At 46.5% G+C, this 27,665-nt stretch overlaps 1 protein-coding gene across 1 annotated transcript in view; it reads left to right on the top strand.

The window, feature by feature from the left end:
• LOC146866925 (lysine-specific demethylase 5B-like) overlaps positions 1 to 27,665 on the top strand; it is a 717,572-nt gene that overhangs the window by 422,699 nt on the left and 267,208 nt on the right. Inside the window, exon 8 of the mRNA XM_085618314.1 lies at positions 21,914 to 22,075. Coding sequence (XP_085474440.1) covers positions 21,914 to 22,075 — 162 coding nt within the window. The remainder of the gene's footprint in view (positions 1 to 21,913; positions 22,076 to 27,665) is intronic.

Genomic DNA, 27,665 nt, shown 5'->3' with positions numbered 1-27,665 from the left:
ATAGGCCCTGGCCACCTGATTGGCAGGAGTCCAGGGCACACTCAGTCAAAGTACATTCAGCTATTCAGCAAAAAGTGGGGGCATACCATGCAAGAAAGATGGCACTTTCTCACACCGGACTGCTCAGTACCACGGGGTCGACCCAAATACAGAGCCGGTCGAAGAGGATTTTTTAATGGACACTTTTGACACTACCCAAAGGTCCACATCCACTTTACCCATGCTCAAAGGGGTTATTAAACACGCTACAGAGGTATTTAAGGTCCCTGTTAGGGCTAGAGTCATCAATCCTAGAATTGAGAGAAAATACAAAGCTGCCCATACAGACCCAGCTTACATTAAGGGCTCTGTTCCATTAGACTCCATGGTGGTCTCAAATGCTAGAAAGAGGGCTAACTCGCAAACATCAGGTGATGCAGCTCCGCCCGACAAAGAGTCTAAACTCCTGGATGCCTCTGGCAAAAGAACAGCATCACAGGCAACTAACATTTGGCGCATCGCAAACACTCAGGCCCTGTTAGCCAGATACAATAGGGCGCACTATGATGAGTTGGAGTCCCTACTACAACACCTCCCGGACAAATACAAAAATAAGGCTAACAACCTCATACAGGAGGGTAAAATTATCACCAACACCTCCATCCGGTGCGCTCTCGATGTGGCAGATACAGTATCCAGAGCAGTAAACACAAATGTCCTTCTCCGTAGTCACACGAGGCTACGCATTTCCGGTTTTAAACCTGAGGTGTAAAGCTCTATCTTCAACCAACCTTTCGACCAACAACACCTTTTTGGCCCTAATGTTGATGCATCCCTTGAAAAGATGAAAAAGGACACAGACACAGCCAAATCAATGGGAGCCTTGCAATCGCAAGCTCCCAGACGTTCTTTTCGTCGCTCATCCTACAAGGGCAACTCCAGGGGCTATTCGTCTGATAGCCAATCCACCTCTTACAAGGCTCCCACCCAATCCACCTTCACCAGAGGTTATCAGAGAGGAGGATACAGAGGCAACAATAACAAGAGCAGAGGCAAGACTAACAACACCTGCTCTGCCTCCACCCCTGCCCAATGACTTCCCTCCGCTTCCCCCGGACCATTCCACTCCGGTCGGGGGAAGACTACAACAGTCCCTTCCTGTCTGGACCAACATCACACAGACAGGTGGGTGCGACAAATAGTGCAGTCAGGTTACTGTCTCGAACTTACCTCTACCCCCCCCCCAAACATTCCACCCAAACAGCGTCCAATATCAACAGAACATTTGTCACTCCTGAAACAAGAGGTAATTTCCTTACTACAAAAAAGTGCAATAGAACTGTTTCCCCTGCATCAACAAAACACGGAAGTTTTATGTTATGCCCTGCATAGTAATTTCATATCTTGCAGTTTCCCAGTTCTCCTGCTGTTCAGCCACAGTGTGTGTTTGGAGTAGAATGTTGAGAAGACCTGTGATGCATAGAATGTTGGGAGTCTGACTGGGTGAGAGATGACAGTTACAGATGGGCTGAGCAGCAGGCAGGCTGCTCCTGGTGGGGTTAGATACTACCAAGGGAGTTTGATACTACAAAGGTGTTTGCTGTGACCTAGTACCAAGGACTGACCACTGGGCTAACCTACATTACCTTATCCTGTTACCTGTTTTACCTGGTTGATGTACCTGTGAACCTACTTGCTGTACAACTGGAATAAAGGTACTAAAGATCTTACATGGCTAACAGCGTCTACTTCATGTGAGAGTACAACATTATTTTTGGCGACGAGCGAGAGTTGGAAACGTACTCACTGCCTGGGAGATGGTACAGTAACAAGAAGAAGAAAGAAGAAGAAATTTCTTACAGCGCAACTAAAGAAGTAACTCAAGATGTCACTAGCAACAGAAGAAAGTGGCACAGCACTCTTCGCAACCCCACCAGTGTCCTGTACATCGGACAGCCCAAGCAACAGAGTGCTGTACAATGTGGTTGTGCGTACACCCACAAGTTCTGCGCCTAAAGGGAAAGTTAATGGCTTGGAAGTTTATGTCTACAAGTACTTTGGCGCAGCAAAGATCAAGACAAACGTGGACTGCTGTTTAACGCCATATTTTGATGATGCCTGGTGTTGGCGTTACTTTGGAGGTGCATGAGGGTTACAGCACACGTCAAGTCTGACATCTGGAGGTGGTTTTCATGTGCTTGAAAAAACGATTTTACCTCATGATTTTACGTGGTTTGGGTACAAGGATCTACAATGTTTTTGATGGATCTGTTGGTTGTTTCTTCTCACAACGATGTGGTTTTAAAGCGTGGAGAATTCACACGAAGGAAAGTGTGTGATGTGCAGTGACACTGGCAAGTTGTGGATGAGTACGAGCCTCTCTTTGGAGTGGCAGGTGAGACTTATTTTTGTGTTTGTCTTGGGTTTTTAGTCCATTCTGAGACCTTAGAGTCGCGGTGTTTCTCAACCGCCTATTTGTTTTTCAAATTCAAACGTGGCACGAGCTCTGTATGGCTCGTGAAATCTTACCTCCATGAAGATGCTCGTGGCTTCGTGTGGTCCTCTATGACGTCCTCCGGAGTCTGCACTGCTTGTTATGCGACGCTTGGCGCTCAGAGCGTGCCGTGAGCCACTCGACACGGCGTGATGAAGCGTGGCGCCATTTTGAGGTTGGCGATCGCCCATAAGTTTTGTTGTTCAGCAGATTCGGCCAACCACGTAACTGTAACATTTTGCCCTGTGTCCTCTATAATCTTTTTCTGAAGCACGAAGATGATCGAGAAGGTCTTCTCAACTGGTGTGTGAGCGGGCTGCTGATGGTCCAGGTGTTTGATTGCTACACCAGCGGTGAGTGGAAGTTTATGGTTCCTTCAGTTTTAAGAGTATCCGGTGGCAAAAAAAAAAAAAAAAAGTTCTTGGATCTACTTTTTGGCGCTGGACTTCTGGAATGTTAAATTCAGAGAATGTTCCTGTTTCTGAACATCGGGGCTGAACATTATGCAATGACTATTTGGAGCGTTGGTGATTTTTCTACTCTAACGGTGGAAATGTTTTCGGGTGAGAAATCGCTCACCGGTGCATACAGTTTTAAGATGTTTTGCATGAAAAATGTTTGCATATTTTATGTAAAGTGTTTTTGGAGTGTGATTTTCCACAGTATTTGTTTCCCTTCATATGGGTAGGACATATAATGTCGGGGTGGTAATCACAGGTTCATCTCTAGTTTCAGGGGTGTGGTTCAGTTAACGCTCATCGTATAGTTACAGTACCCTTAGGCAAGGGATGCCCTATTAGTGTTGTTGGGCAGAGGCTACACGTATGCCTGATTTTGTTTGTAAGTGTAAAGTTGAGGTGTCTACTCCTACTCCTCAGTGGTTCTAATTCCACAGGTTGCCCTCTTAGTGTCTTTATGGGGCTGTGTTTACACGTTCCCTATTTTAGGGATGGGTATGGGTTTGGTTCTAGTTCCTTCCCATTTAGAGTTATTGGAACCCCTGCTCTGGGGTGGGTATGTGGTCATGTTACACATTAAGCGGTACACGCGGCCTGTTTATTGAGGCGAGTTGGTGAGTGAGATTTCTTCTCACAGGTCCCATTTTATAGGGATGGTCATGGTCTGGGTACGAGCCCCTTTCCATAGTGCGTAACACGCAGCCTTTACTAAGGTGAGTTATGGGTATTGTTCCCATTAAAGGTTTAGAGATTAGTTTCTTACGGTAACCCGGACGCGGGTCATGTTTTCTTGGTTCTCACCAGTTAACATAATATTTTACCCTCTCTGGGTTGGTTTTGATTTATGGGTACGGTTCCCCTACACAGGGTGTATCTTTTTGTTGTGTGGTCCCATATTCATTGTTAAAGTCATAGGCCCTTGCATTAGGGTGGACTTTAGGGTCATAATCCCGAGTTTTTGTACCTCACAAGAGGAGTGAAGGTTTGCTTTTAGTCATCTTCACAACGTATGTGAGTTTCTTTATGCTAGGAACTGTGTTTTTTACTTGTTCCCTTTCTTTAGGGATTGTACTATAGAGTTGGTATGTGTCGGATGGGTCCCATGCTTTTCTAGGTCATTCCTACTCAGGATGTGCATGCATGGGAGTTAGACTCAAATACAGTGGCAAGGTGGTTACCTTTTGTCTAACGCGATGACACTTTCTCATTTTTGTTTTTGGGAGAGGATGGGTTGTTGTACTCAATTTTTATAATTGTTGTATTTTATCTGTTCTCTACTTTGAATGGTTCATTATCTCTCGTGATGTTCTTATTTGCACATCCCTGGTTTTGTTTCATTCTTTTCTTGGGTAATTTTGCTATCTTTGAGACTTGGCAATATGTGCTTTTTGCGGGTTTGTTCCCCTTTTGCTATACGCTACCTATTGTCTCAATCTATTGTATTTATTTAATTACAAGTGTATTTTCTTTTGTGTATGGCTTGCTCATATTGCATTGTTGCATTTCCATAGTACAAATGTCACTTTTGTTTTTCATTTTAAAAGAAGGGGGATATGTTATGCCCTGCATAGTAATTTCATATCTTGCAGTTTCCCAGTTCTCCTGCTGTTCAGCCACAGTGTGTGTTTGGAGTAGAATGTTGAGAAGACCTGTGATGCATAGAATGTTGGGAGTCTGACTGGGTGAGAGATGACAGTTACAGATGGGCTGAGCAGCAGGCAGGCTGCTCCTGGTGGGGTTAGATACTACCAAGGGAGTTTGATACTACAAAGGTGTTTGCTGTGACCTAGTACCAAGGACTGACCACTGGGCTAACCTACATTACCTTATCCTGTTACCTGTTTTACCTGGTTGATGTACCTGTGAACCTACTTGCTGTACAACTGGAATAAAGGTACTAAAGATCTTACATGGCTAACAGCGTCTACTTCATGTGAGAGTACAACATTAACTCCCTGTATTTTCTCATACCAAAGAAAGACTGCTCTCTGAGACCTATGCTAGACCTCAGGCCAATAAACCTATGCATACAATCAGACCATTTCCACATGGTCACACTTCAGCAGGTCCTCCCTCTACTTTCACCGGGCGAATTCCTGGATACCTTAGATCTCAAGGGCGCCTATTTCCATATTCCCATTCACGCAGCTCACAGAAAATATCTGAGGTTTGTAGTGGACGGGCAGCACTATCAATTCAAAGTACTCCCTTTCGGAGTCACAACAGCACCACGGGTATTCACAAAGTGCCTAGCGGTATTCGCAGCCCATCTAAGAAGACAACACATTCACGTCTTCCCATACTTCGACGACCGGCTCATAAAAGCCAGCTCGTACAACCAGTGTGTTCATCACACTCACGCTACTATCCAATTACTCCACGACATGGGGTTCACAATAATCCACACCAAGTCTCATCTGCAACCCTCTCACACGCAACAGTACCTCGGCGCCACAATAGACGCCTCAAAAGCGCTAGCCTATCCCAGTCCAGCCAGGATAGCAAGCATTCTCGCTCTCCTCACCAAATTTCAGCCGCATCACTCTCTTCCAGCTCGATTGTTCATGCAGTTCATAGGGATGATGGCCTCTTGCATATTCATAGTGCCTCATGCAAGACTCCAGATGCGTCCCATACAAGAGTGCTTAGCACGCCAATGGAACCAGGCTCAAGGTCAGCTAACAGATCTGGTGTTGGTAGATGGTCGCACTCATCGCTCTCTGCAGTGGTGGAACACCAAAAACCTTTCCAAAGGGTGACCGTTCCTAGAGCCAGTTCCTCAAATTGTCATGACAGCGGACGCATCGCTCTCCGGCTGGGGAGCTCATTTATTACATCACACCATGCAGGGCAGGTGGACACCTCAACAAAAGTTATTCCACATCAACCACCTGGAGTTACTAGCCATATTCCTCGCCTTAAAAGCATTCCAATATCAGGCAAGACTTTCCTAGTCCGCATGGACAACATGACAGCCATCTACTACATACAGAAACAAGGCGGGATACACACTCTGCAGCTCTCTCAGCTAGCACAGAACATATGGAGATGGGCTATACCTCAGAACATTTTTCTCCTAGCCCAACATGTCCCAGGAGTCCAAAACACCATATCCGATCTGTTAAGTCGTCAAACGCAACAGATCCACGAGTAGGAACTTCATCCACAAGTTCTTCAACCATTCTTCAAATGTGGGGGCAACCACAGATAGACCTCTTCCCCACCCACGAAAACGCCAAATGCCCAAGCTTTGCCGCCAGATACCCACACCCATTGGCCAAAGGCAAAGCGATATGGATGAACTGGTCAAGCAGATTTGCGTACGCCTTTCCGCCTCTCCCACTCATACCACTGGTGGTGCGCAAACTATGGCAACACTCACTGACTCTCATTCTAGTTGCTCCAACTTGGGCCAGACAACCGTGGTACACCACATTACTGGAACTGTCCGTAGTTCTGCACCAAAGATTACACCTCTCACCACGCCTCTTAACCCAGAACCTTGGAGAGATCAGACACCCGGACCCAGCTCAGCTCAACCTTGCGATCTGGCTCCTGAAATCTTACAATTCGGTTACCTTAACCTTCCTCCTGACTGTATGAACGTCATTAAGGAAGCTAGACATCCTACCACTAGAGCCTGCTATGCAGCCAAGTGGAAACGATTTGTGATATATTGTCATAACAATAACATCAATCCTCTAGATGTGTCTATCCAACACATCATAGGCTACCTACTACACCTACAAAGGTGCAACTTAGCCTATACGTCTATTAGGCTACACCCTGCTGCCATAGCAGCATATCTACAAAATAGACAACATTTACCACTATTCAGGGTACCTGCCATCAAAGCCTATATGGAAGGACTCAAAAGGATAATTCCTCCCAGAGTTCCACCCTCACCTGTGTGGAATTTAAACATCGTTGTCACAAGACTAATGGGACCTCCCTTTGAACCTCTACATAAATGTGAGCTACAATTCTTAACATGGAAGGTTGCTTTCCTAGTGGCCATTACTTCTCTAAGAAGAGTTAGTGAGCTACAGGCACTAACTATTCAGGAACCTTTCTTACAAATCCATCACAATAAGATTGTTCTCCGAACTAATCCTAAATTCCTCCCTAAAGTCATTTCTCCATTCCACCTCAATCAATCTGTGGAGTTGCCCGTATTCTTCTCGCAACCACACACAGCTTTTTGTTTCTTTCTCACCACAACACAAAGGCAATCTCATATCAAAGTCCAGGATAGCCAGATGGATTGTTAAATGCATACAAATTTGCTACCACAAAGCAAAACATACTTTAACTGTTCCTCCTAGAGCCCACTCTACAAGAAAAATAGGAGCTTCTATGGCATTTTTAGGGAACATTCCCTTAGATGACATCTGCAGAGCAGCTATATGGTCTACACCGCACACGTTCACAAAACACTATTGTGTAGATGTGCAATCAAAACATCAAGCTAGTGTGGGCCAAGCTGTACTCAAAACACTATTTCAGACTACTGCAACAGATACTGGTGGCCGCAAATAAGAAGGGGGACTGCTATACAATCAATGCATAGTGTTTAATCTGCACTCATATGCCTTGAACGGGAAATGCTACTTAGCAGTATGCATCTGTTCTTGGCATGTAGAGCTGCAGATCTACACACGCCCACCCGCCTCCCCGACTTCCTCTATCTGTTCCAGTATTATCTTATTTAGATACAGCATACAAGTGGCATCTTCCTGTTTCTTACAAAGCTCCATCATTTCCCTGCTGGCGAAAAACAATCTGAGGATGGAGCCGATGCCCATGCGCACTATGATCCTAAGGAGGAGTCACCTATCTTCTGACTTCCAAAGACTTTCCAGGACAAAAACAAGTGCAAACATCCGGGCCCAACACCAGATGGTGATCTATGCATAGTGTGTAGATCTGCAGCTCTACATGGCAAGAACAGATGCATACTGGTAAGTAGCATTTCCCTTTTATTAGTTGGTGTGGATCTTCTTATTGAGTCGTGTCTCATTTATTGACCAGTGTGTGTTTTTTCAGATGTCTTGCACTCCTCTGATGAGCCTAAGGCTGCTCGACCGCAATAACCCCTAGAAGAGGACCTTGGGATTGCCATAGCAAGCCCTTGTCCACTTACAATGGCTCCCCTGGACTCTTTGCACAATATCTCATTTTGATATATCATCTAAAGAGACAGCTTCCTCAGTGAAAATATTCGTCAGTAATGTAGTTATTTTATCTGCACGTTTGACCATGTTTCTAATGGGAAAATCTTATACATTCACCCTAACCACACCTCTTAGGCCTACAAACTGTACAAAAAGGTTCAGGCTTTCACAGATGTGATTGCCAGCTATGCAGCCATTGATAATGGACTTAAACTGGGGATCAAGCCTGACCATAGTGACACCCCCTTCTCCTAAAACTCCTCCCCTCCGTCTCTGCTAACCCTTTTAATGGTTTGAGGTTTACTGTATCCTTTCTATATACTCCAAAACTGAATGCCTTGTGAGGAAGGGTCGCCACACAAAGTTGACCCCAGTGAATCTTGAAGACAACCAAAGTCAACTAGAGTGCAGTCCTATGGGCTAACATTAGCCCAGGTCTGATTTTATAAAGAATAGTGTAGGCCTGAACACAAAATATGCTTGGGGTTGTATATCTAGCCCAGAAGGTCTAAAAAAGCTTCCACGTGATGTATCTTAATTCTAACGGATTTATATACCTAGATGTAATTAAATGTCTGTCTTCCTAAAAGCAGTGGCACTTGACTGCCCATTGTTAATGAGTCATTTACTGTCATTCATCTTCAGTATTTGATTATCCAACCCCAGCCTCCACCAGAGCTTGCTGCTCTTGGGGGCCTGAAACAATGCACATCCTGGGACGAGGTGCCAAGCCTCCTCACTCAAGATGGGCAGGGTCCACGAATGGGAAGCTTCAAAGGCTTGCCGCCTTTGTGAGCTTCCCCAGGCCACTTGCTGCTTTCAGCAACTGGTCCCCACTGGTTCTGACCCCGCCTTGCTTGGGAGAACCGGCGGGAAAAACAAGTGAGTTAGAGAGGTGTGCTCACCTCTGCCAACTCCACCCCTAAGGTGGGGTAGGTGAGGTAAATCACAAATTTCAGTCCCTGCCATCTTGCAGATGGGGAAACCAGCCAACCAGAATGAGGCATATTCCCCCCTTCAACTGGAGGGTGGCATAATAAGGGGTGTACCCACCCCAAGGAAGAGACCCATTGGTCCTAACCTTTACTTGTAACACCCCTAAATCTAGTATTTTGGGGGCACCCCAAACCTTGCTTCCTCAGACAAGAAACCAGAAGAAGGACCGAACAGCCGTGCCGAAGCTAACAAGAAGAGGATGCCCACTGACTTGTCCCCAGCCCTTCTGGTCTGTCCCCACCTCGAACCTACAGAATTGAAACCCCGGTGTGTCCAGCAGCCTCAAGAACCCCGAGGACCTTCCCAGCCTTCAAAAGAAAAGACTCTGTCTCCTGTGAACAACTGATTTGTTCACCAACAGACTCCAGCTCCGGCAGGATCTGCGAGTCTGCACCACCCTGCACCCGACTCCCACTGCCCAGGTTCGAGTGGCCCAACACCAAGAGCAGGTCTCCCATGCGATCCTAACCCAAGATCCGGTGACCCCTGACCTGCCTCAAACCAACACCTGCAGCCTCAATCCAGAAGGCCTCCCCAACCGCGACAAGGAGCTGGTAAGAAGATCCGACCCTAAAAGACACTCCTGCACCCAACGCCCCACGGCCTTGGGTGGCCCAACCAACGGTGTCTAGCCAACACCCAGCATCCCAACTTACCTCTCCAAGTGGTGGTTGCACCCAGAAGACCTTTGTCCCCGAGTCAGCAGTTCTTTTGCAAACCGTAGACTCCCCATTGAAAGCTCTGCACCCGGCCGCCCCAGTACAGCTGAGGGTTCATCTTTTGTGCTACCCTAAACCCACATTTGCCCTGAGCTTAAGTTCAGGAGCTTGACCCTGGGGGACCCACGAGTCTACCCCCAGAATACCAACTCCCACAACCGAATACTTACCTTTGAACCAATAACCCTATTTTCCTCCATAGGATAACATTGACTGTTTTTGTGTGAATAGTTTCTAAGTGTGAAGTTGGGAAATCTAAGAAACCGTTTAAACCTGTAACTGAATAACAAACACTTTTACTTACCTGTTTACAGGAAATGTCCCAGTGCATTATCCAGGTATACTGCACTGTCTAAGAAAAGTAATCTGTGAAGTAATCTACTTGACATTCTACTAAAAAGCCAATACAAAGTATCTGTACAATCTATCAAAGCATTGCATTACTAGTAGTTCTACTGTAATCAAATCAAAAGTATATATACCTGAAGGAACTGAATATCAACAAACAGTGCGGACATTATGTATATGTTAATAACATCAGAGGACCGATAAGTTGTTGGAAATGTCTGGTACAGATACCTTTTGACGACCCTTCCTAAACAAGGGAGCTTGTAAAAGAAGCCTGTCATCAGGCGCTCATTAGGGGGGGCTTAATTAATGCGCGTTCCTTAGTCAGACATGCTTTAGATATTAAAGAACTGATCATGGATAATGAATTAGACTTTGTATGCATTACGGAAACTTGGTTAAAGGAGGACTGTAATCCGGATATTGCGGTCGCCTTGCCCCCCAACTTCACTATGTGTAGGAAAGACAGAGAGGATGGCAGGGGAGGGGGAGTAGCCATAATACACAGAGAGACCTTGCTATGGAAGACCTTTATCCTACAAGGGCTAAAAGGAGCAGAAAACATGAGCTTCTGCTGTACTATACATTTTTTTATTTTTTTTATCATTTTATTTTTCAAAATAAAATTTACAACAAAGAAAAACAAAGCATAGACACAGTTCAACCACACACAGCCTTCTGCAGCATATCCAATAGGGACATACCAAGCATATGCCGTAGGAGAATTCAAGGAATAATCAGTAAATGAGTGTATTATGCAAACAGTAAAGCAATCATATCGACAAAACATGCCATAGCGCCCTATCCTGCGCATCGTCGTGTACAATAGGGAGAGGTAGAGGGGAGGGTAGGGGGGACAAGGGCAGACCGTACCCAGCAGAGATAGCACAGTACCGCTAGCTCTCAAGAGGTGGGGGTGACCCCCTACGGGGACGTTGCCCCTCCCTGCCCCGCAAGCGCAGGTGTCGCTCTCTGGGCTAAGTACAGGGCCCAGAAATTTTTAGGTCTATTGCGGGCGGCAATAATTCACTGTAAATTTCGGTTTGTGTACAACAGTAAAGCATGTCTCTAGTCCACTGAGTCAGAGTCGGCGTCGGGCCGCGTAGCCAACAAACCGCTACACATCTCCTTGCCAGCAGCAGCGCCATATCCACAAGACGCCTATGTGTCTTGGGCAGTGGTAGGGAATAGCCTAGTAGGGCGAGAAGCGGGTCAGGGGACAGGGACAAGTCTGTTACGCGGTTGACCTCCAAGAATACGTCACCCCAGAAGTGGGCAATCCCCGGGCAGGTCCAAGCCACATGGAAAAAATCAGCTGTAGGCTCCCCGCATCTATCACATTGGGGGCTGTCACGTAGGCCAAAGCGGTGCAACCTCTCCGGTGTATGGTAGACCCGGTTGAGAAATTTAAAGTGAACCAGTCTATGGCGCCCATTAAGTGAGATTCGTTTAGTACTCAGGCAACAATAACTCCACTTATCATCGGTCAAATAGACCTGCAAATCTCGTTGCCAGGCCAGCCGAGGCTTCATGTATGTGCTGTCTCTAGCAGTTAACGTGGAGTGGTAAATTCTGGAGACCAACTTAGCCGGTGACTGAGCTTTGATGATGGAGGTCAAGATCGGGATCTCTGGGGGTTCCGCCATATCGTCCCCCAGTAGGTCCCGAAGAGCGTGTCTGACTCTGTGAAATTGAAAAAGCGCGAGGGGGGTGACGACTGTATCCCCCTCCGCAACATCCTTCAGGGAACGCGCAGTACCGTTCTCAAACAGGTCCCCCATGGTATATAAATGAAGAGACTGCAGTGCAAGGAGGACACCTCTGTCCCTACAGGGCGCCAGCCAGCTGCACCAGTCCAAGCGGGCTAATGGAGCATACAGAATGTTACCGGCGTGGGCTTCCAGTATATAGTGCCAGGCGTGTACAACCGAGTTGAGGGAGTCCATTATGCCCGTACGCCTGTCGCAAGGCGAAAACAGCAAGGCCGGCAGAGGCCTGGGATCGGCAACGATAGACTCAATTAGCAAGTGTGGTATGTCCGAGGGACCATGTATCCAGTAATGTGCATGTGAGGCTTGGGCAGCTCTATAGTACAATTCCAAGTCGGGGGCACTAAGGCCTCCCATCGCATATGGGAGCGTCAGAATCCTCCAGGCAACGCGCGGTTCTGCTGTACTATAAATAATTCCTTTTCTGGGGCTTTGTTATATCGCTCTCCAGGTAACAGTAATTTCTTCCTGGATTCACTAGGGGATGCTCTCAGTGAAGCATTACTTAGATATTCAAATTTTTCATTGCTTGGAGATGTTAACTTGCATTTGGAATGTAATAACAGCCCAGGAGTTTAATCTTTCCTGGAAATGGTCACCCTACTTGGCATGAACCAAGTTGTTCAGGGACCAACACATAGAGCAAGACATACGTTGGATGCCATTTGCACCAACCTCCCGTCACTTCAGATAGAAAATCCAATCCCACAGGTGTGGTCTGATCACTGATTTATTCCTTTTGCCTTTTTAATCCCTTAGAAGGACTGTGCAGTCATGAACAATAACACGGGTGCACCGAGGCGGAAATGGCATTTATTAGCCGCTAATCCTTCCTTATTAGCAACAGCCCAAGATACGGTTCCAACACTTACGGGGGAACCGGGAGAGGATTCGCATAGGTTCCATAATTGGATAACATCTATAGGTAAGGAACTAGATCCCCTTAAGTGCTCTGCTCGTATACTAAAAGAAAAATCCACAATGATCCTTGGCTTTCAAAAGAGCTGGCGGAACTTCATCTGCATTGCAAACAACTTGAACGCAAATTGAGAAGGGGATATGAAGTAACCAATTTGCAAACCTTCAAAATGTTTAGGAAACAATATCACTTGGCTATTAAAATGGCTAAAAAAGAATATTTTCATAATTGAATAACTATGGCAAAGCACAACCAAAAAGAAATATTCAAAATTGTAAAGTCTTTTACAGATCCCAAAGCTTTGCATTCTGAGATCCCCCCCGTCCCTTATGCTATGTAATGAAATCGCACTTTACTTTGAAAACAAGATTAAGGAATTTTGAGATCCATAGCCCCCCGGACTTAACCGAGGGAAAGGTGCTAGACCATAGAACGGACAGCTCTGTCCTTCAAGCCTTCCAAACTGCCTCACTAGCTCAGACTAAAGAGGCGATATTAGCCTGTAAATCAGGCTCTCCATTGGACGCATGCCCCCGACTTTTTTACATCATATTATCGATGTTGTGAATCCTGTGATCAACATCCTGAATTCCTCCCTAGCTACCGGCATAGTACCGGATGAATGGAAATTTGCCGTTGTGAAGCCACTTAAAAAAAACAGAATGTAGACTCATCTAATTTATCCAATTATAGGCCTATATCCCTGTTACCAATTTTAGGTAAGATCACAGAGAGAATAGTTTATAAAGAACTCTCTAGTTTTTCGGAGTCCACTCTGATCTTTCATCCCCGTCAATCTGGATTCCGCTCAAAACATTCGATAGAATCAGCGTTACTCGAGATATCGGACACCCTGAAATTAATAACGGACAGTGGCAGGAAGGCAGTCTTGATTCTTTTAGATCTGTCTGCCGCATTTGATACCATTTCGCATAATATCCTGCTAGCCAGACTGAGATCTTATGGCATTTCTGACTTCGCATTGGCATGGATTACATCTTTTCTGTCAAATAGAAAGCAGGTTGGTTTTTTGGGATCCTTTCTAACGTCGGAACATACCGTTACTACAGGTGTCCCACAGGGTGCTTCTCTTAGTCCTCTTTTATTTAACATATATATAGCCCCACTCATTAAGTTGATCTCGACTTTTGGGATTGAAATTACATTTTATGCTGATGATACCCAGCTGATTCTGTCACTGGAAGAGAAATCCACGAGAGCTGAAGAAAATTTCAAAGCTTGTTTTACGGCAGTCATCAAATGGATGAAAAATAACCATCTCTGCTGTAATACTGATAAGACAGAAATCCTTCCGATCGGAAAAAACAACTCTTTCCAACCAAAGGATTGGTGGCCAGATGATACTGCAGCCCCCCATCAACGGTGGAGGTTGCAAAAAATCTGGAAGTATGGTTTGACTCTTCCCTTTCTTTTAAACCGCATGTCCTAAAGGTAACAGGGACCTGTTTTGGTCTCATCAAAACTTTGAAAAAACTATTTAATTTGATCCCGCTTGTCGTGAGGAAAACAGTAGCAGTGGCTCTTATATTATCACGGCTGGACTACTGTAATAGCCTCCTGGCAGGGATTAATAAAGCTACCCTGAGGAGACTACAAGTGGTACAGCACGCAGCAGCCAGATTGGTCCTAGGGCTTCCTCGTAGTGCATCTGCCTCTGCCGCCCTGAAGACCCTTCACTGGCTCCCGATTCATAAAAGAATTTTGTTTAAATTACTATTGACAACGTTCAGAGCATTTTGCCGCTTGGGTCCTGTATACCTCTCTACAAGAGTCAAACCATATATCACAACGAGGACACTTAGATCTAGCTCTGCAAATCTACTTAAGGTTTCTGGCTTCAAATTGTCAACCAAAGGAGGAAAATCGGCAACGGTATTGGGGGCAAAGACCTGGACTTGCATGCCAAAGGAACTTAGAGCGATAGAACAGGAAGAGCAGTTTAGAAAGGCTCTAAAGACTTGGATTTTTGGAAAAGCAGACACCAGCGGTCTGGCCCTGATTTAGCTTTCAAACTGATACAGCTGACTTTAGTTATCTACAGCGCCAGGAGACTCCGTTAGGATTGACAGTTGCGCTATATAAGCTATACTTTTCATTTCATTTCATATATACAACTGCAATACAAACTGTTGGCAAACTGATTATTACTGCAAAGTACTTATCACTTACCTGTACCAGGCTTGCTTGGTTCTAGGAAATAAAATAACTAAAATAATATTTTTATACAAACAACATTGGTCTGAGTTCAGTCTTTGAGTGTGTGACAATCATTTGCTAATTGAGTGTGTCCAACAAATGCTTAACACTATCCTCCGATACAGCCTTACTGCCCGACCACACTACCACAAAGAGAGTAAGGTGCTATCTACTTTTACCTCTGCATACCTTTAGGGTTCAACTGGACTCTGTGCACACTATCACTTTGGTATAGTATATTCAGAGCCAGCTTCCTACAATTGTGCTTCACACAAGCACATGTATCCTTTTTGGTTGAAGAATTGGCATGCCTGGTTCTTTTGCTATATAGTATTTGTGTATATCAACCAATACTGCAGTTATCCAGTAGTAGGGTATCTTTCCTAGTTTCACATGCCTGAATCATTCCCGTCATCGGGATGGGAGTCCCTGGTACATAAATAAAGTAATGTCCCATTAGACATGTATAGTAATAGGCCAATGGCCTCACATTAGTAACAACTCCATGTCCTTTTGTAAAAAGGACCAAACTCTAGAGAAGAGCCAATCGGCTATCACCACCCTCTGGAACCCACCTGGAAGGAGCTCTAGTCCCTCAGATTTTCTACCACATGTCGTGCTAAGGGAGTCTCCCCTGAGCTCTGCTCAGTTTTCCTTCATTTCTGGATTTCCACTGATGTTTTCTTCAGGACTCTCTTCATGGCAGATACTCCTAAGAAAGGCCTTTTTAAGCCCTGCGCTTCCTGTGGTAAAAAGAGTCTTCATTTTGATGACCAACACAAAAACTGCCTCTATTGTCTTTACCCGGACCACTCCTCAAAGGACTGTAAGGTATGTCATACCTTTTCTTCAAAGACCCTTAAAGATCGGGAGGGACGCCTTCTAATTTGGCTGCAGAGGTTTAAGGATAAAGACCAAGTCCTGTCTTCTGAGGAGAGTGAAGGCTGCTCTACATCTTCAAAATCCTCTCAGAAAAGGCCCAGAGTTGCTTCTCCAGGACCTTCGTCGCAGCCCCCTCAAAAGAAGACGCACAAAAACTCTTCAGAGGCTCCCCTTAAGGCTTTCCCATCAATGGTTTCTCCACAGGAGGTCCCTCATACCTTTAAAAAGCCTGGTTCCACCTCGTCGACGACGACTTCGTCGACGGTGAAAAAATCCCCATCTACACCTGTGGGGATAACTTCGTCGACGACGACCGTCTCCACCTCTTTTGCATCTTCTGCCTCGTCGACGGCTACTAAACCAGTGTTGTCGAAGATAAAAATTAAAAAGTCATCGTCGATCGCTACTCAATGTAGACGAAGAGTGTTTCCTCAAAGTCTATCCCGTCGACGACGACCCCGTCGATGACTGCTCCGTCGACGACACTGTTGACGAGGGCTCCGTCGACGAGAACACCGCCGACGACACCGTCGACGAGGGCTTCATCGACGGGACCTTTGTCGACGTTCCCTTCAATGGTGCCAGTTGGTGCTTCACTGTCAACGACTACACAGACGACGGACTCGTCGACGACGCCAGAGTCCAAAGTGGAGAGTGCGTATGTCCATTTCAAAATCACAAAACGCACATTGACACCTGCCCTCACTTCTCCTAGCAGGGTCCAGAAGTTACCTCCGACTCACCTTTTGGAAGAGGAGGAAGATTCAGACGATGGTGGTATGTTCGGAGCTGCCACAAGTCCTTCCGAACTCCACGTCAAGTACCAAGAGAGTTCGGACTATGACGAACAAGAACCAGAAGACCAGCCATATTATCCTGATGACAGCCATCCTCCCCAATCTCCCATGGTTTGTCCGCCCGCGTCTTTTGTTTCTGACCTCCAATTTCTGATTTCTGACTACAAACAGAGATTTCCTACTTCTGCTATGTCTCCTGTTCCGGTAGTCTCTCCGCCGTCAAGGCTGCAGCCTACACATCTTCCTCCACTGTCTGTGCTGGTCATGCCACCGCCTCCAACTTCCACAGATGATGAGGATGACGAGCAACAAGAGGAGGGAGAACTTCATGATTCTCAATCGACTCATGATGAGTGGGATGATTATGTTATCCCTTGTCCAGCGTCTCCGGTGCCTACTCAAGCTGATTCGCCTCCGGAGGATATCGGGGGTTTTCATAATGTCTTGGAAAGAGCCGCACAGCGTTTCCAGATCCCTATGCCTTCTCACCAACAAGATTGTTTCCTTTATGACTTCAAAGAACCTTTCAAAAAGTCTGTACAATCAGTCCTTATTATTGACTACATCTGGGATCAGGGTGTAAAAATAATCCACAATCCATCTTCGATTCCTCCAGTGTTGCCTCAGCTGGACAAAAAATACAGAGCTCCGGACACTGCTCCAGCCTGCCTTACCGGACATCCAAAGCTCACTCAGGCTGCTCAGAAAAAAATCTAGAAACCCTGCTGCCCCACTGTCTGCTCCTCCTGACAAAGAAGGCAGACTACTTGATAATATTGGAAAACATTTTTCTTCGATGTCTGCATTGACAGTACGTGCGTCAAATTCTTTAGCGTTATTAGGGCGCTATAACAGGCAGATGTGGGCGGACATTGCTCCATACTTGGGAGCCTTGCCAGGTGACTCGAGGGAAGAAGCAAAGAAGATCTTGCTGGAGGGCGAACGTTCGGCTTCCGAGATCGAATGTGCGATGGAAATCGCCTCTACTGGTTTTCGGCAACTAGCTGGCGCTGCTGTACTACGACGCCAAGGTTGGCTTAGGGCAACTTCATTCCGGCCGGAAGTCCAGACAAAGATTCTGGACATGCCCTACGATGGTCAGCTTCTCTTTGGCCCGCATATTGATGAGGCTCTTCAGGGTATAAAAAAGGATACTGACACAGCTAGGGCTTTGGGTAACCTTCAATTAAAAAAAAAAAAACCTTTTCATGGCTCAAGGGGTAGAGGTCAATCTTCCACCAGAGAAAGTTACCAACAATATTGGCCTTCCTATTCCTCCTCCAACCAACAATATCGGCCACAGTACCAACAGCAATCATCTTACCCTAAAACCTCCTTTCGAGGAAAAGGAGGGCGACAGAAGGACGCTGCTTGGCGGCAATGACTTTCCTCTACCGTCGATCCCCATCTCCTCTCCACCCTTCAAAGTTGGAGGAAGGGTTACCCACTTCCTAAACAATTGGAAACGAATAACAACGGATCGCTAGGTTCTTCAAATGATACAGTTTGGACATTCACTAGAGTTTATTCACACTCCTCCCCAGACCCCTCCTCACCCTATGCTTCACAAAAATCTCCACCCGTTGCTCCTGGAACTTTCACTCATGCTCCAGAAGGGAGCTATAGAAAGTGTTCCTCTTCGTCAGCGGGGGAAAGGGTTTTACTCCCGTTTTTTCCTGGTGTGCAAAAAGGAGGAGAAATGGAGACCAATCCTGGACTTGAGAAGTCTCAACAAATTTTTAAAGAAACAGTAGTTTCACATGGTTACCATCCAAGAAGTGCTGCACCTTCTCAAAGCAAACGACTACATGGTGTCTTTGGATCTTCAGGATGCCTATTTTCATATCCATATCCACAGAAACCACAAAAAATTCCTGAGGTTCGCCGTGGCAGGCAGACATTACCAGTTCGAGTCCTGCCGTTTGGACTCAAGTCGGCTCCACGCATTTTTACGAAATGCCTCTCTCCAGTGGTAGCATATCTCAGACAGCAACACCATCAGGTCTTTCCCTATCTCGACGACTGGCTCGTCAAGGTTCCTTCTCTGGACGGCGCGACCAGGTCTTCCGACGCCTGTCTGCAGCTTTTCAGTCGCCTAGGACTCCCTCTGAATCAGGATAAGTCCGTTCTCCAGCCTTCTCAGCAGATAACCTTTCTGGGTGCTACTCTCGACACAACCCAGAATTAAGGCTTTCCCATCACAAGAGCGACAGAACAAACTTCTTCATTTGGCAAGTCACATAAAATCCATGAAGTCTCTCTCGGTACGCATCTTCAAATCCCTTCTCGGAATGATGTCATCCTGTATTCTGCTTGTTCCTTACTGTCGCCTCCACATGCGCCCTCTCCAGAAAGCACTGTTGGCTCAATGGATTCAATCCGAAGGATCCTTCGACGATGTCATTCAAGTGACCCCTCAGATGGTCACTGCTCTGCAGTGGTGGACTCGTCCACGGAATCTTTCGCAAGGTCTGCCTTTCTTGCTCCAGGCTTCTCCACAGGTCATCACAACAGATGCGTCCCTGGAGGGTTGGGGACCTTTCCTCCAGAAACTTCGAATCAGCGGGAAGTGGTCTCCTGCTGAACGAAAGCTTCACATAAACCTCCTCGAGCTACAAGCTGTCTATCAGGCTCTCCTGGCGTTCCTTCCCAGGATCAAAGGTTCTCTAGTGCCTGTCCGGACGGACAATACTACGACGATGCACTACCTGACCAAGCAGGGAGGGACTAGTTCCCTGACACTATCTCACTAATCTCAAAAGATCTGGAACTGGTTACTCCATCACAACATTTCCCTTTGAGCGGAATATGTTCCAGGTACAGACAACGTACTGGCTGATTCTCTAAGCAGGCAAAAAACAACATGCCACGAATGGGAGTTGAACCAGCGGACTCTCGACCGCATATTCTCCCAATGGGGTACTCCTCTCCTGGACCTATTTGCTACCAAACAGAACGCCAAATGCCAAAATTACGCAAGCTGGCATCCCCAACGAGGAGCTCTAGAGAATGCATTTTCGATTGCGTGATTCAACGTCTTTGCATACGCTTTTCCACCGATTACCCTGATTCCCAGGGTCCTCAGGAAAATGAAGACAGAACCCTGCACGCTAATCCTAATAGCTCCGGCGTGGCCACGTCAGCATTGGTTCACGGAGCTCCATCTTCTCTCTCTGGAGCCGCCGATCTCTTTGAAATCGTTTCCCACTCTCCTCACAATGAACCGGGAGCAAGTCCTACATCCGGATCCAGCATCTCTCAAGTTATCGGCTTGGCTCCTGAGTTGCAAGAGTATCTTTCTTGGAAGACAGCACTCCTTCTAGCCCTTACCTCTGCCAGGTGTGTAAGTGAGCTCCATGCATTCTCAGTTCAAGATCCTTTTCTTCAGTTCAAACATGACAGGATCATACTGCGGACTAATCCTAAATTCGTGCCCAAAGTCCTGTCAGACTTTCACCTCAATGAACCTATAGTCTTATGGACCTTTTTTCCGAATCCTCAAACGGCGGCAGAAAGAACTCTACACTCTCTAGACCTTAAACGCTGCCTTAAATTCTATCTTCACAGGACAAAATCGTTTCGCAAATCCAACCAACTCTTTGTGGCTTACAGTCGACCTAGGAAATGTCTTCCACTGACTAAACAAAGTATCTCTCGTTGGATCTCTGGAGCTATTACTTTTTGTCATCAGCAAGCGGGCCACCCCTTGCGTTACACGGTTCGAGCCCATTCCACTAGAGCGATGTCTACTTCCATGGTACTCTTTGCGGGTGTCCCTATCACAGACATTTGCAGAGCGGCAAAATGGAAGACGCCGCATACATTTACCAAGCATTACTGCTTGGATACGGAACTCGGGAAGGATGCTGCGGTGGTACAGGCGGTGTTGCGACATCTATTTCGCTAGAGGTGAGCCCTTTTTTCATCCCACCATCCTTTCTTTTATACGCACATTTCTATATTGTGTTCCATAATGGTTTCTTTGATTGACCTTTGGTACTTTCTATGTTTTACATTGATATATTATTATCTGATGAATTTTTATATGCTGTACCATCCGAAATGTGCTTATCATTGCTTACTACTCTGATTCAGGCATGTGAATCTATGAAAGATACCCTAATACTGGATAAGGAATGCGTTACTTACCTGTAACTGCAGTTATCCAGTATTGGTATCTTTCATAGATTCACATGCAACTCACCCGCCTCCCCTGGAAGGGCTCACCTAGTTCTCTCAGTGATACACCTTCTTAGCACTGTGCTTCCGAAAATCTGAGGGACTAGAGCTCTTTCCAGGTGGGTTCCAGAGGGTGGTGATAGCTGATTGGCTCTTCTCTAGAGTTTGGTCCTTTTTACAAAAGGACATGGAGTTGTTACTAATGTGAGACCCTTGGCCTATTACTATATATGTCTAATGGGACATTACTTTATTTATGTACTGGGGACTCCCATCCCGACGATGGGGAATGATTCAGGTATGTGAATCTATGAAAGATACCAATACTGGATAACTGCAGTTACAGGTAAGTAACTCACTCTTTCTCCATCACCTAGGTGAAAACTAATCTACAGCTCTCCTTGAGATGTGCAGTTAACTTTGGAACTACATATTAACCAGCCTAGGCAAAGGATTCTGAGGGCAGTTGAGACCTGCCCGGTTATCATAGAGACCATCTTCCATGTACAGGTCCCCAGGAGACGTTTATGATTAGTGGTTCCAGAGTATGCTGGATTTGATGCTCACTTGTCTTTACAGTTTTTGTCGTTTAACTCAATATAAGCCGATGGAGCTTCGTAATCATTTGGATAACGATCCGATACGAGTTCAAAAGATGTGTGGCTTATTATTCATTGCTTGTGTTTTTCTCAAGGGGTTTGCTCACAGTTTCTTTTAACACAGTAATAATTAACTCCATTCATCTGAGCTACCTAGTTTCTTCTAGGAAACCAATAAATAAACTTTCAAATGACATTACACACTTCTAAAAAGATAGTTTCAGGCACATGGAAAAATTAACCTTAACCAGTGGATGGCATTATAACAGTATTTTGTTCTTGTATTCTGTATTTTATTGTATTGTATTATATTATACAAACTAAATATAATTTTGAGCTGTACCTTCACTGAAGAACTTTCTGTTATTTGCTTTGTCACGTAGGTGCTTTGCCCCAGATGTGATGTTGGCGTTGTGGCACTTAAAAGGAAACAGAAGAAACTGAAGGAACCACCAGGACTGAGTGGAAAGAAGGTATTTGCCAACTTGGAGAGCCTGGCTGATTTAGAAAGTGCGCTATCTGAAAGCAAGGACACTGCAGCAGCTGTATGTATTCTATTCTGCGCTGTAACATAAAAAATTTTTGGGGGAAGCCCCCTAGTCTTGCAAGCCTTAGGCGAGCCCATTGGCAAATATTTCCAGAAGACTTTTAATAAAGTTTGTTACCTTTTTGTTTTGGAAAAGAAACTTGTAGGATAATCAATTGTGAAAGTATGGGGCTGAGATTCTTTAGTCTTGTTTGCTATGGCTGAGCTCCCAATTTCTAAAATGAAGTTACTGCTTAAAAATAAGGCTTTCAAATCTTACCCTTTGTAGCTTGGCACAAGCAGCATGACTTTCCTCAGAGAAAGCGCATATGGTGAATGAACACAAGTACTAAAAAACATTCACGCAGTACAATTTCCAAACTAATTTCCATGAAAGAAAGACAATCCTAGATTATTATAACCCAAAACTAAATTAATGTATTGCATTTTTGGAGAAAAGGATTTACGGCATTAGTGCCCTGGTTGTGTGTTTAAAACATAGCCCCTAGTATTTAATAATTAATTCATCTTTGGCGTCTTTGAAACAGACAATGGGCCCTAGTCAAGTGGTTTAAAAAAAATTGTTCTTGCTGGCCTTTTAAACCCCCATCTCTGGAGTTTGAAATATCTTTAAGCTTCAGGGACCATTCCTTTGTTTGGACAGAAGGGCACAGGTGTGGAACAAGACTTGCCCCAATTTCTTTTAGGACCACAATCAAAAGATGAGTGTCAGGTGGAGTTGCCTGGCTTTATCATGACGTCACACTGATTCTATTTCTGGGACTTTACTTTTCCCCATCTCTATGAAATGTTATCTTCACAGCAAGAGGAATTCCTAGATGAGATTTAATGCTTTAGGAAGAAACTGGTGCAGATCGGATCTTCCGAATCCCCTCTACTTCCACGGACGGAGTGATCTCACAGTCACACACGCACACACACATCACACGCTGGTGGGGCCCATTACACTAACATTCATCCTACCACTCTTATCCGTGCCATGTATAAGGGGAAACACTTTCAATATACCTAACCAATCTGCATGTACTTTGAGGTCAATGCGACCAACTAGTTGCTTATAAATCTAGCGAAAAACATTTCAAAGAATATACAAATAAATTCAATAAACATGACAAGAAATAACCACCCGACTCAGAGATTCAAACAGAAATATTTGTTTATCTAAAATTGTAAGAAAAGCCAATTAAATGCAAATTCATTTCTCTCATATTTACCTATTCTGTCTAAATGTCAGATCCTAAGTCAGAACCGGTCCTCAGTAGGTGAAACAGAGTCTCTTGCCGTCATGTAGAGTCACCGTCCTCTCCGTCAGCATAGGGACCTCGGATCATCAGTTCGGGAAGAAGTGGCGCTAGACCTCTCTAGTCTACTAATATTTATACTAAATTTACATTCTGTAATGTTACATTTTACTATTCAGAACGGATGAAATGGCGGAAATAATGTCCTCTTGGTACATTTGCGATACAGTGCGAGATTTTCTCACACTTAGATTGTCCCAAATAATGAATAGAAAAATTGAATGTCCATGACTAATTCGATACTTCTACGGATGTCTATTTAAGATAATTTGTATCCCAGTGGTGGGATCATCAGTTCATAAGTTCAGCATTCTTATTCGCAACAAATTTCATGTTCAGGGGCTCTTGGCATCCGTCCTGGATTTGTCGTCATGATCATGGCTTTTCAGTTTTGTCGAGTGGGCAAGGTCACAGGCAGCGCGAAGCCTCTTTGCAAAATTTCCATCTACTCGAATGCAGGCTGCGGGTGGTAGCCATTTTCTGGTAGGCCACATTAGTCAACTTAAGTGAAAATAGACATAAAACAGAATTACTGCACGGAAATGATTATACAATGTTATTCCCCAGCTAATACCCTTATGTGTATGTATTTATCTAGCCATTTGCGACATCAGAAGCCATTAATGCATATTAATTATAAGCGCAAACACAATAACATTACATAAGCAACATCGATTTCTGTCAGTTTGCTAACCAACTTAGTTCACTTATTATTGAAGCCATGCAATAGCATTCCCACGTGTAATTCTGTTGTTAATAAGGTTGGTTAGGCAAGACTTTAACATCTCTTTAGTAATTAATGATTAATCAGTAGTACTTTTAATTAGAACATGCGAAAATGAAACAGGTATTCAATTTTAAAGAAAAACCCTGCTCCATCAATACTACTTTCCCAAGATTCAAATGAAGGCAGGTCGAGACAAGAGCGGGGTTCTTTAACTGCAGTCTTTGTCTTTGTGTCGTCTTAAATTCTATCAACTGTCTGACATGTGAGTGAGCACTTTACTTAATATTGGCAACTCGATAATGATTGTAAGTGGTCTCAACTCGTTGTCCCTCACAACCGCTGTTTCCAACACTGAATGGCTGATTCAACTCAGTGTACTGAGTCCTATCTTTTCGAGAGTGTTCCAGAGAGGTTTGGCTATGCTCTTTCTCCTTGGGCTCCATGGGTCTACCCTAAAGTCTGCCATTTATAATTTTGGCCAGACCTCTTATGATTAAAGCGAAACCCACCCCTCTTTCACACCTTTGCTATCTCAGAGAATGAAATGTAGGAAAGTCTGTTGGAGTAACTTCTTCATCTGAAAGAGACACGTTAGTGATAGATTCCTTACCTTAGACTACCCCAGGCGTCAAACTGGATCCGGAACGTTTTTTCGTTAGTAGTACCCCTGCGCGTCAGTAGGTGGCGTTGTGCGGCTCCGCGTCAGTTGCTGGCGTCGTATGCGCCGAGATGACGTCACGGAGACTACTTAGGTGCCACCCATGTGCGCTGACGTCAGTTCTTCCTTTTTCCGCACCAGTAAGCGCAGATCCAGTTAGAGAACGTACCTTAGTCGCTTTTTTACTATCTTTTTGACACTTTTTGTCTCCTGTAAGTTTGAGTTGGCGTCATAGGGATGCCTGGTTTAAAGTCTTGTAGGGCCTGCCGGTGCAATATGTCTGTGGCGGACCCCCGCAATGTCTCTCTACTGCCTGGAGAGCGACGACGACTCCCAGGCCTGCATGGACTGTTTGGCCATGGCCCGGAAGGCCTTGAGGGAGCGGCGCCGGAAGCTGTTTGAAGTCCGGCACTCGTCCCCACGCCGTTCGCGGTCTAGGGGCCGCTCCAGGGAACGCTCGCGGGGCCACCATCATCACTCCTCGGGCTGCAAGTCTTCACCCTCGGATTCTGGTAAGAGACGACACAAACAGAAGTCAAAGAAGCGTTGTCGCTCTCCGATGTCCCCCTGTTGATCCCCGTATGCGGACGAGGGGGACAGGGGGTTCTGCCCCTGTGTCTCCTTCGGAGCCTGGGAGTCGCGCAGCCTACCCACCTTACCCTGGTCCGTCAGCGACTCTCGCTCAGGTGCTAGAATTTATTGCCACCTTGGACCGCCTGTTTAGGCCTCGGGCTCCCGCCGGCGCGCCCTCGGGCCCCATGGTCCCGTGTCCGGATCCTGTTGGGCCGTCGGCGCCGGTGGATCTGGCCGCGGCGCCACTTGATCCTGCACCGCTGGCTCCAGCCACGGCACCACAAGGTCCCTTGCTGCCAGCTCCGCCTCCGGCACCGCAGTGGGTACTGTGAGAAAGTGCCATCTTTCTTGCATGGTATGCCCCCACTTTTTGCTAAATTGCTGAATGTACTTTGACTGAGTGTACCCTGGACTCCTGCCAATCAGGTGCCCAGGGCCTATGTTCGTTCCTTAAAACACACAAACTCCAAATTGGCAAACCCTGGCCACATGTCAGCCCCTGGTAAATGGTACCCTAGGTACCCAGGGCCTTGTGACCAGGGAAGGCCCCTAAGGGCTGCAGCACTCATTGTGCCACCCTTAGAGGCCCTGTGCCCTTACACACACACACTGCCTTTGCAGGCTGAGTGTCTGGGTGCAGGACAAAAATGAAGAGTCGACATGGCACACATCTGTGTGCCATGCCCATTACCTACACTGCCAAGGCATATGTCAGCCACCCCTCTGGCTGGGTGCCTTATGCCCATGGTGTGGGCACAGGAGCAGGAGCCCTGTGCCCCTACAGTACCCAGGTCCATTCCAGGGCACTGTAAGTGCAGTGCTGCCATTTAAAAGTACATGGTGCTGAGAGCTCGTCAAACACGAGCTCCACAGCACCATAATGGCAGCACTGAAGACTGGGAAGTTTGGTATCAAACTTCTCAGCACATTAAACCCACACTGATGCCAGTGTGGGATTTAATGTACCGAGCACCCCAGAGGGCATCTTAGAGATGCCCCCTTACAACTAACCTACAATCCACGTCTGCTCTGAGGCTGCCCAGGCTGCCACACAGCAGACACGGTGCTGGACCCCTGGGTGGGAGAGCCCCTGCTCTCCCGGGCCTGCAACAATGCACATCCTGGGTGATGTGATAAATCTCCTCCCCCAGGATGAGCACAGGGAAGCTTCAAAGGCCTGCCGCCTCTAGGAGTTTCCCCAGGCCACTGCAACCCCCACTCTGGCGGGGGATGTGCCAGCCTGCCCACCCCACCCCTCAGGTGGGGGAGTCGAAGTGAAGCACATCTCCGGGCTCTCGCCATCTTGAAGATGGGAGGCCCTACCCTATCAGGATTAGGCTACTGCCCCCCTCCCACAGGAGAGAGGCAGGATAGGGGGTGTACCCACCCCAGGATAAGGACCCATAGGTCCCTGGCCTTCACCTACCTGTAACGCCCCTAAATCTAGTATTTAGGGGCACCCTGAACCTTCCTTCCCCAGATCCCAGATTCGAAACTACAAGAAGAGCAAGAAGAACAAAGACCTGCCCTGCAGCTGCTAAAAAGAGGAAGACACCAACTGCTTTGGCCCCAGCCCTACCGGCCTGTCGACCCTCGAACCTGCTCCTGCTCCAGCACGGCATCTCTTGTGGCCAGCAGCCTCAGAAACCCCGGAGGACCTGGCTACCTTTGAACTCTGATTCCCTGGGACTCCCATGAGTAGAGGCTCTACTCAGAACCTACCTTTCACCCCTGGCAGCAGCCCGGAACCGCGATCCCAGCCCACTCTGCACCCGCCAAGCCTGGCCGGTACCGGAGTGAACTAAACCCACGAGGACGACCCCATGGCGACTGTGACCCCGAGTCCGGCACCCAAGGACCCCCCTCGACAATCCTGGAGAAGCCTGCAGCCTCAGAACAGAGTGCCACCCCAACCGCGATCAACAGAGGGTAAGATTTCCCGACACCAAAAGGCACCCCTGCACCCGCCGCCCCACGGCCCTCTGTGCCCGATCCCGGGGTACCTACCTATCCTCCAACTACCCAACTTACCCCTCGAAGTGGTGGTGGCACCTGAAGAGTCCTCGTCCCCGATCCTGCAGTCTTTTTCCAAACCGGAGATTTCCCATAGAAACCAATTGAGCGCCCGACGGCTCAAAAGCACCCTGCATCCAGCCGCCCGAGTGGCCCTGGCAGTGAAAACTCTACTCTAACCTACTTCCCCACTTGCCCTGAGTAAGTGACCAGGAGCCCAGCTCCCACAGCCGCGTGGCTTGCCAGACAGCAGCCACCAACCAAGGCCCCGCTATCCCTCATAGGATAACATTGGGCCTAACTCTCTCTGCACCCG

The sequence above is a fragment of the Triturus cristatus genome, chromosome 1_2 (genome assembly GCF_964204655.1).
Source record: "Triturus cristatus chromosome 1_2, aTriCri1.1, whole genome shotgun sequence".
Taxonomy (NCBI): domain Eukaryota; kingdom Metazoa; phylum Chordata; class Amphibia; order Caudata; family Salamandridae; genus Triturus; species Triturus cristatus.
This window is presented reverse-complemented; position numbering and strand designations above follow the sequence as displayed.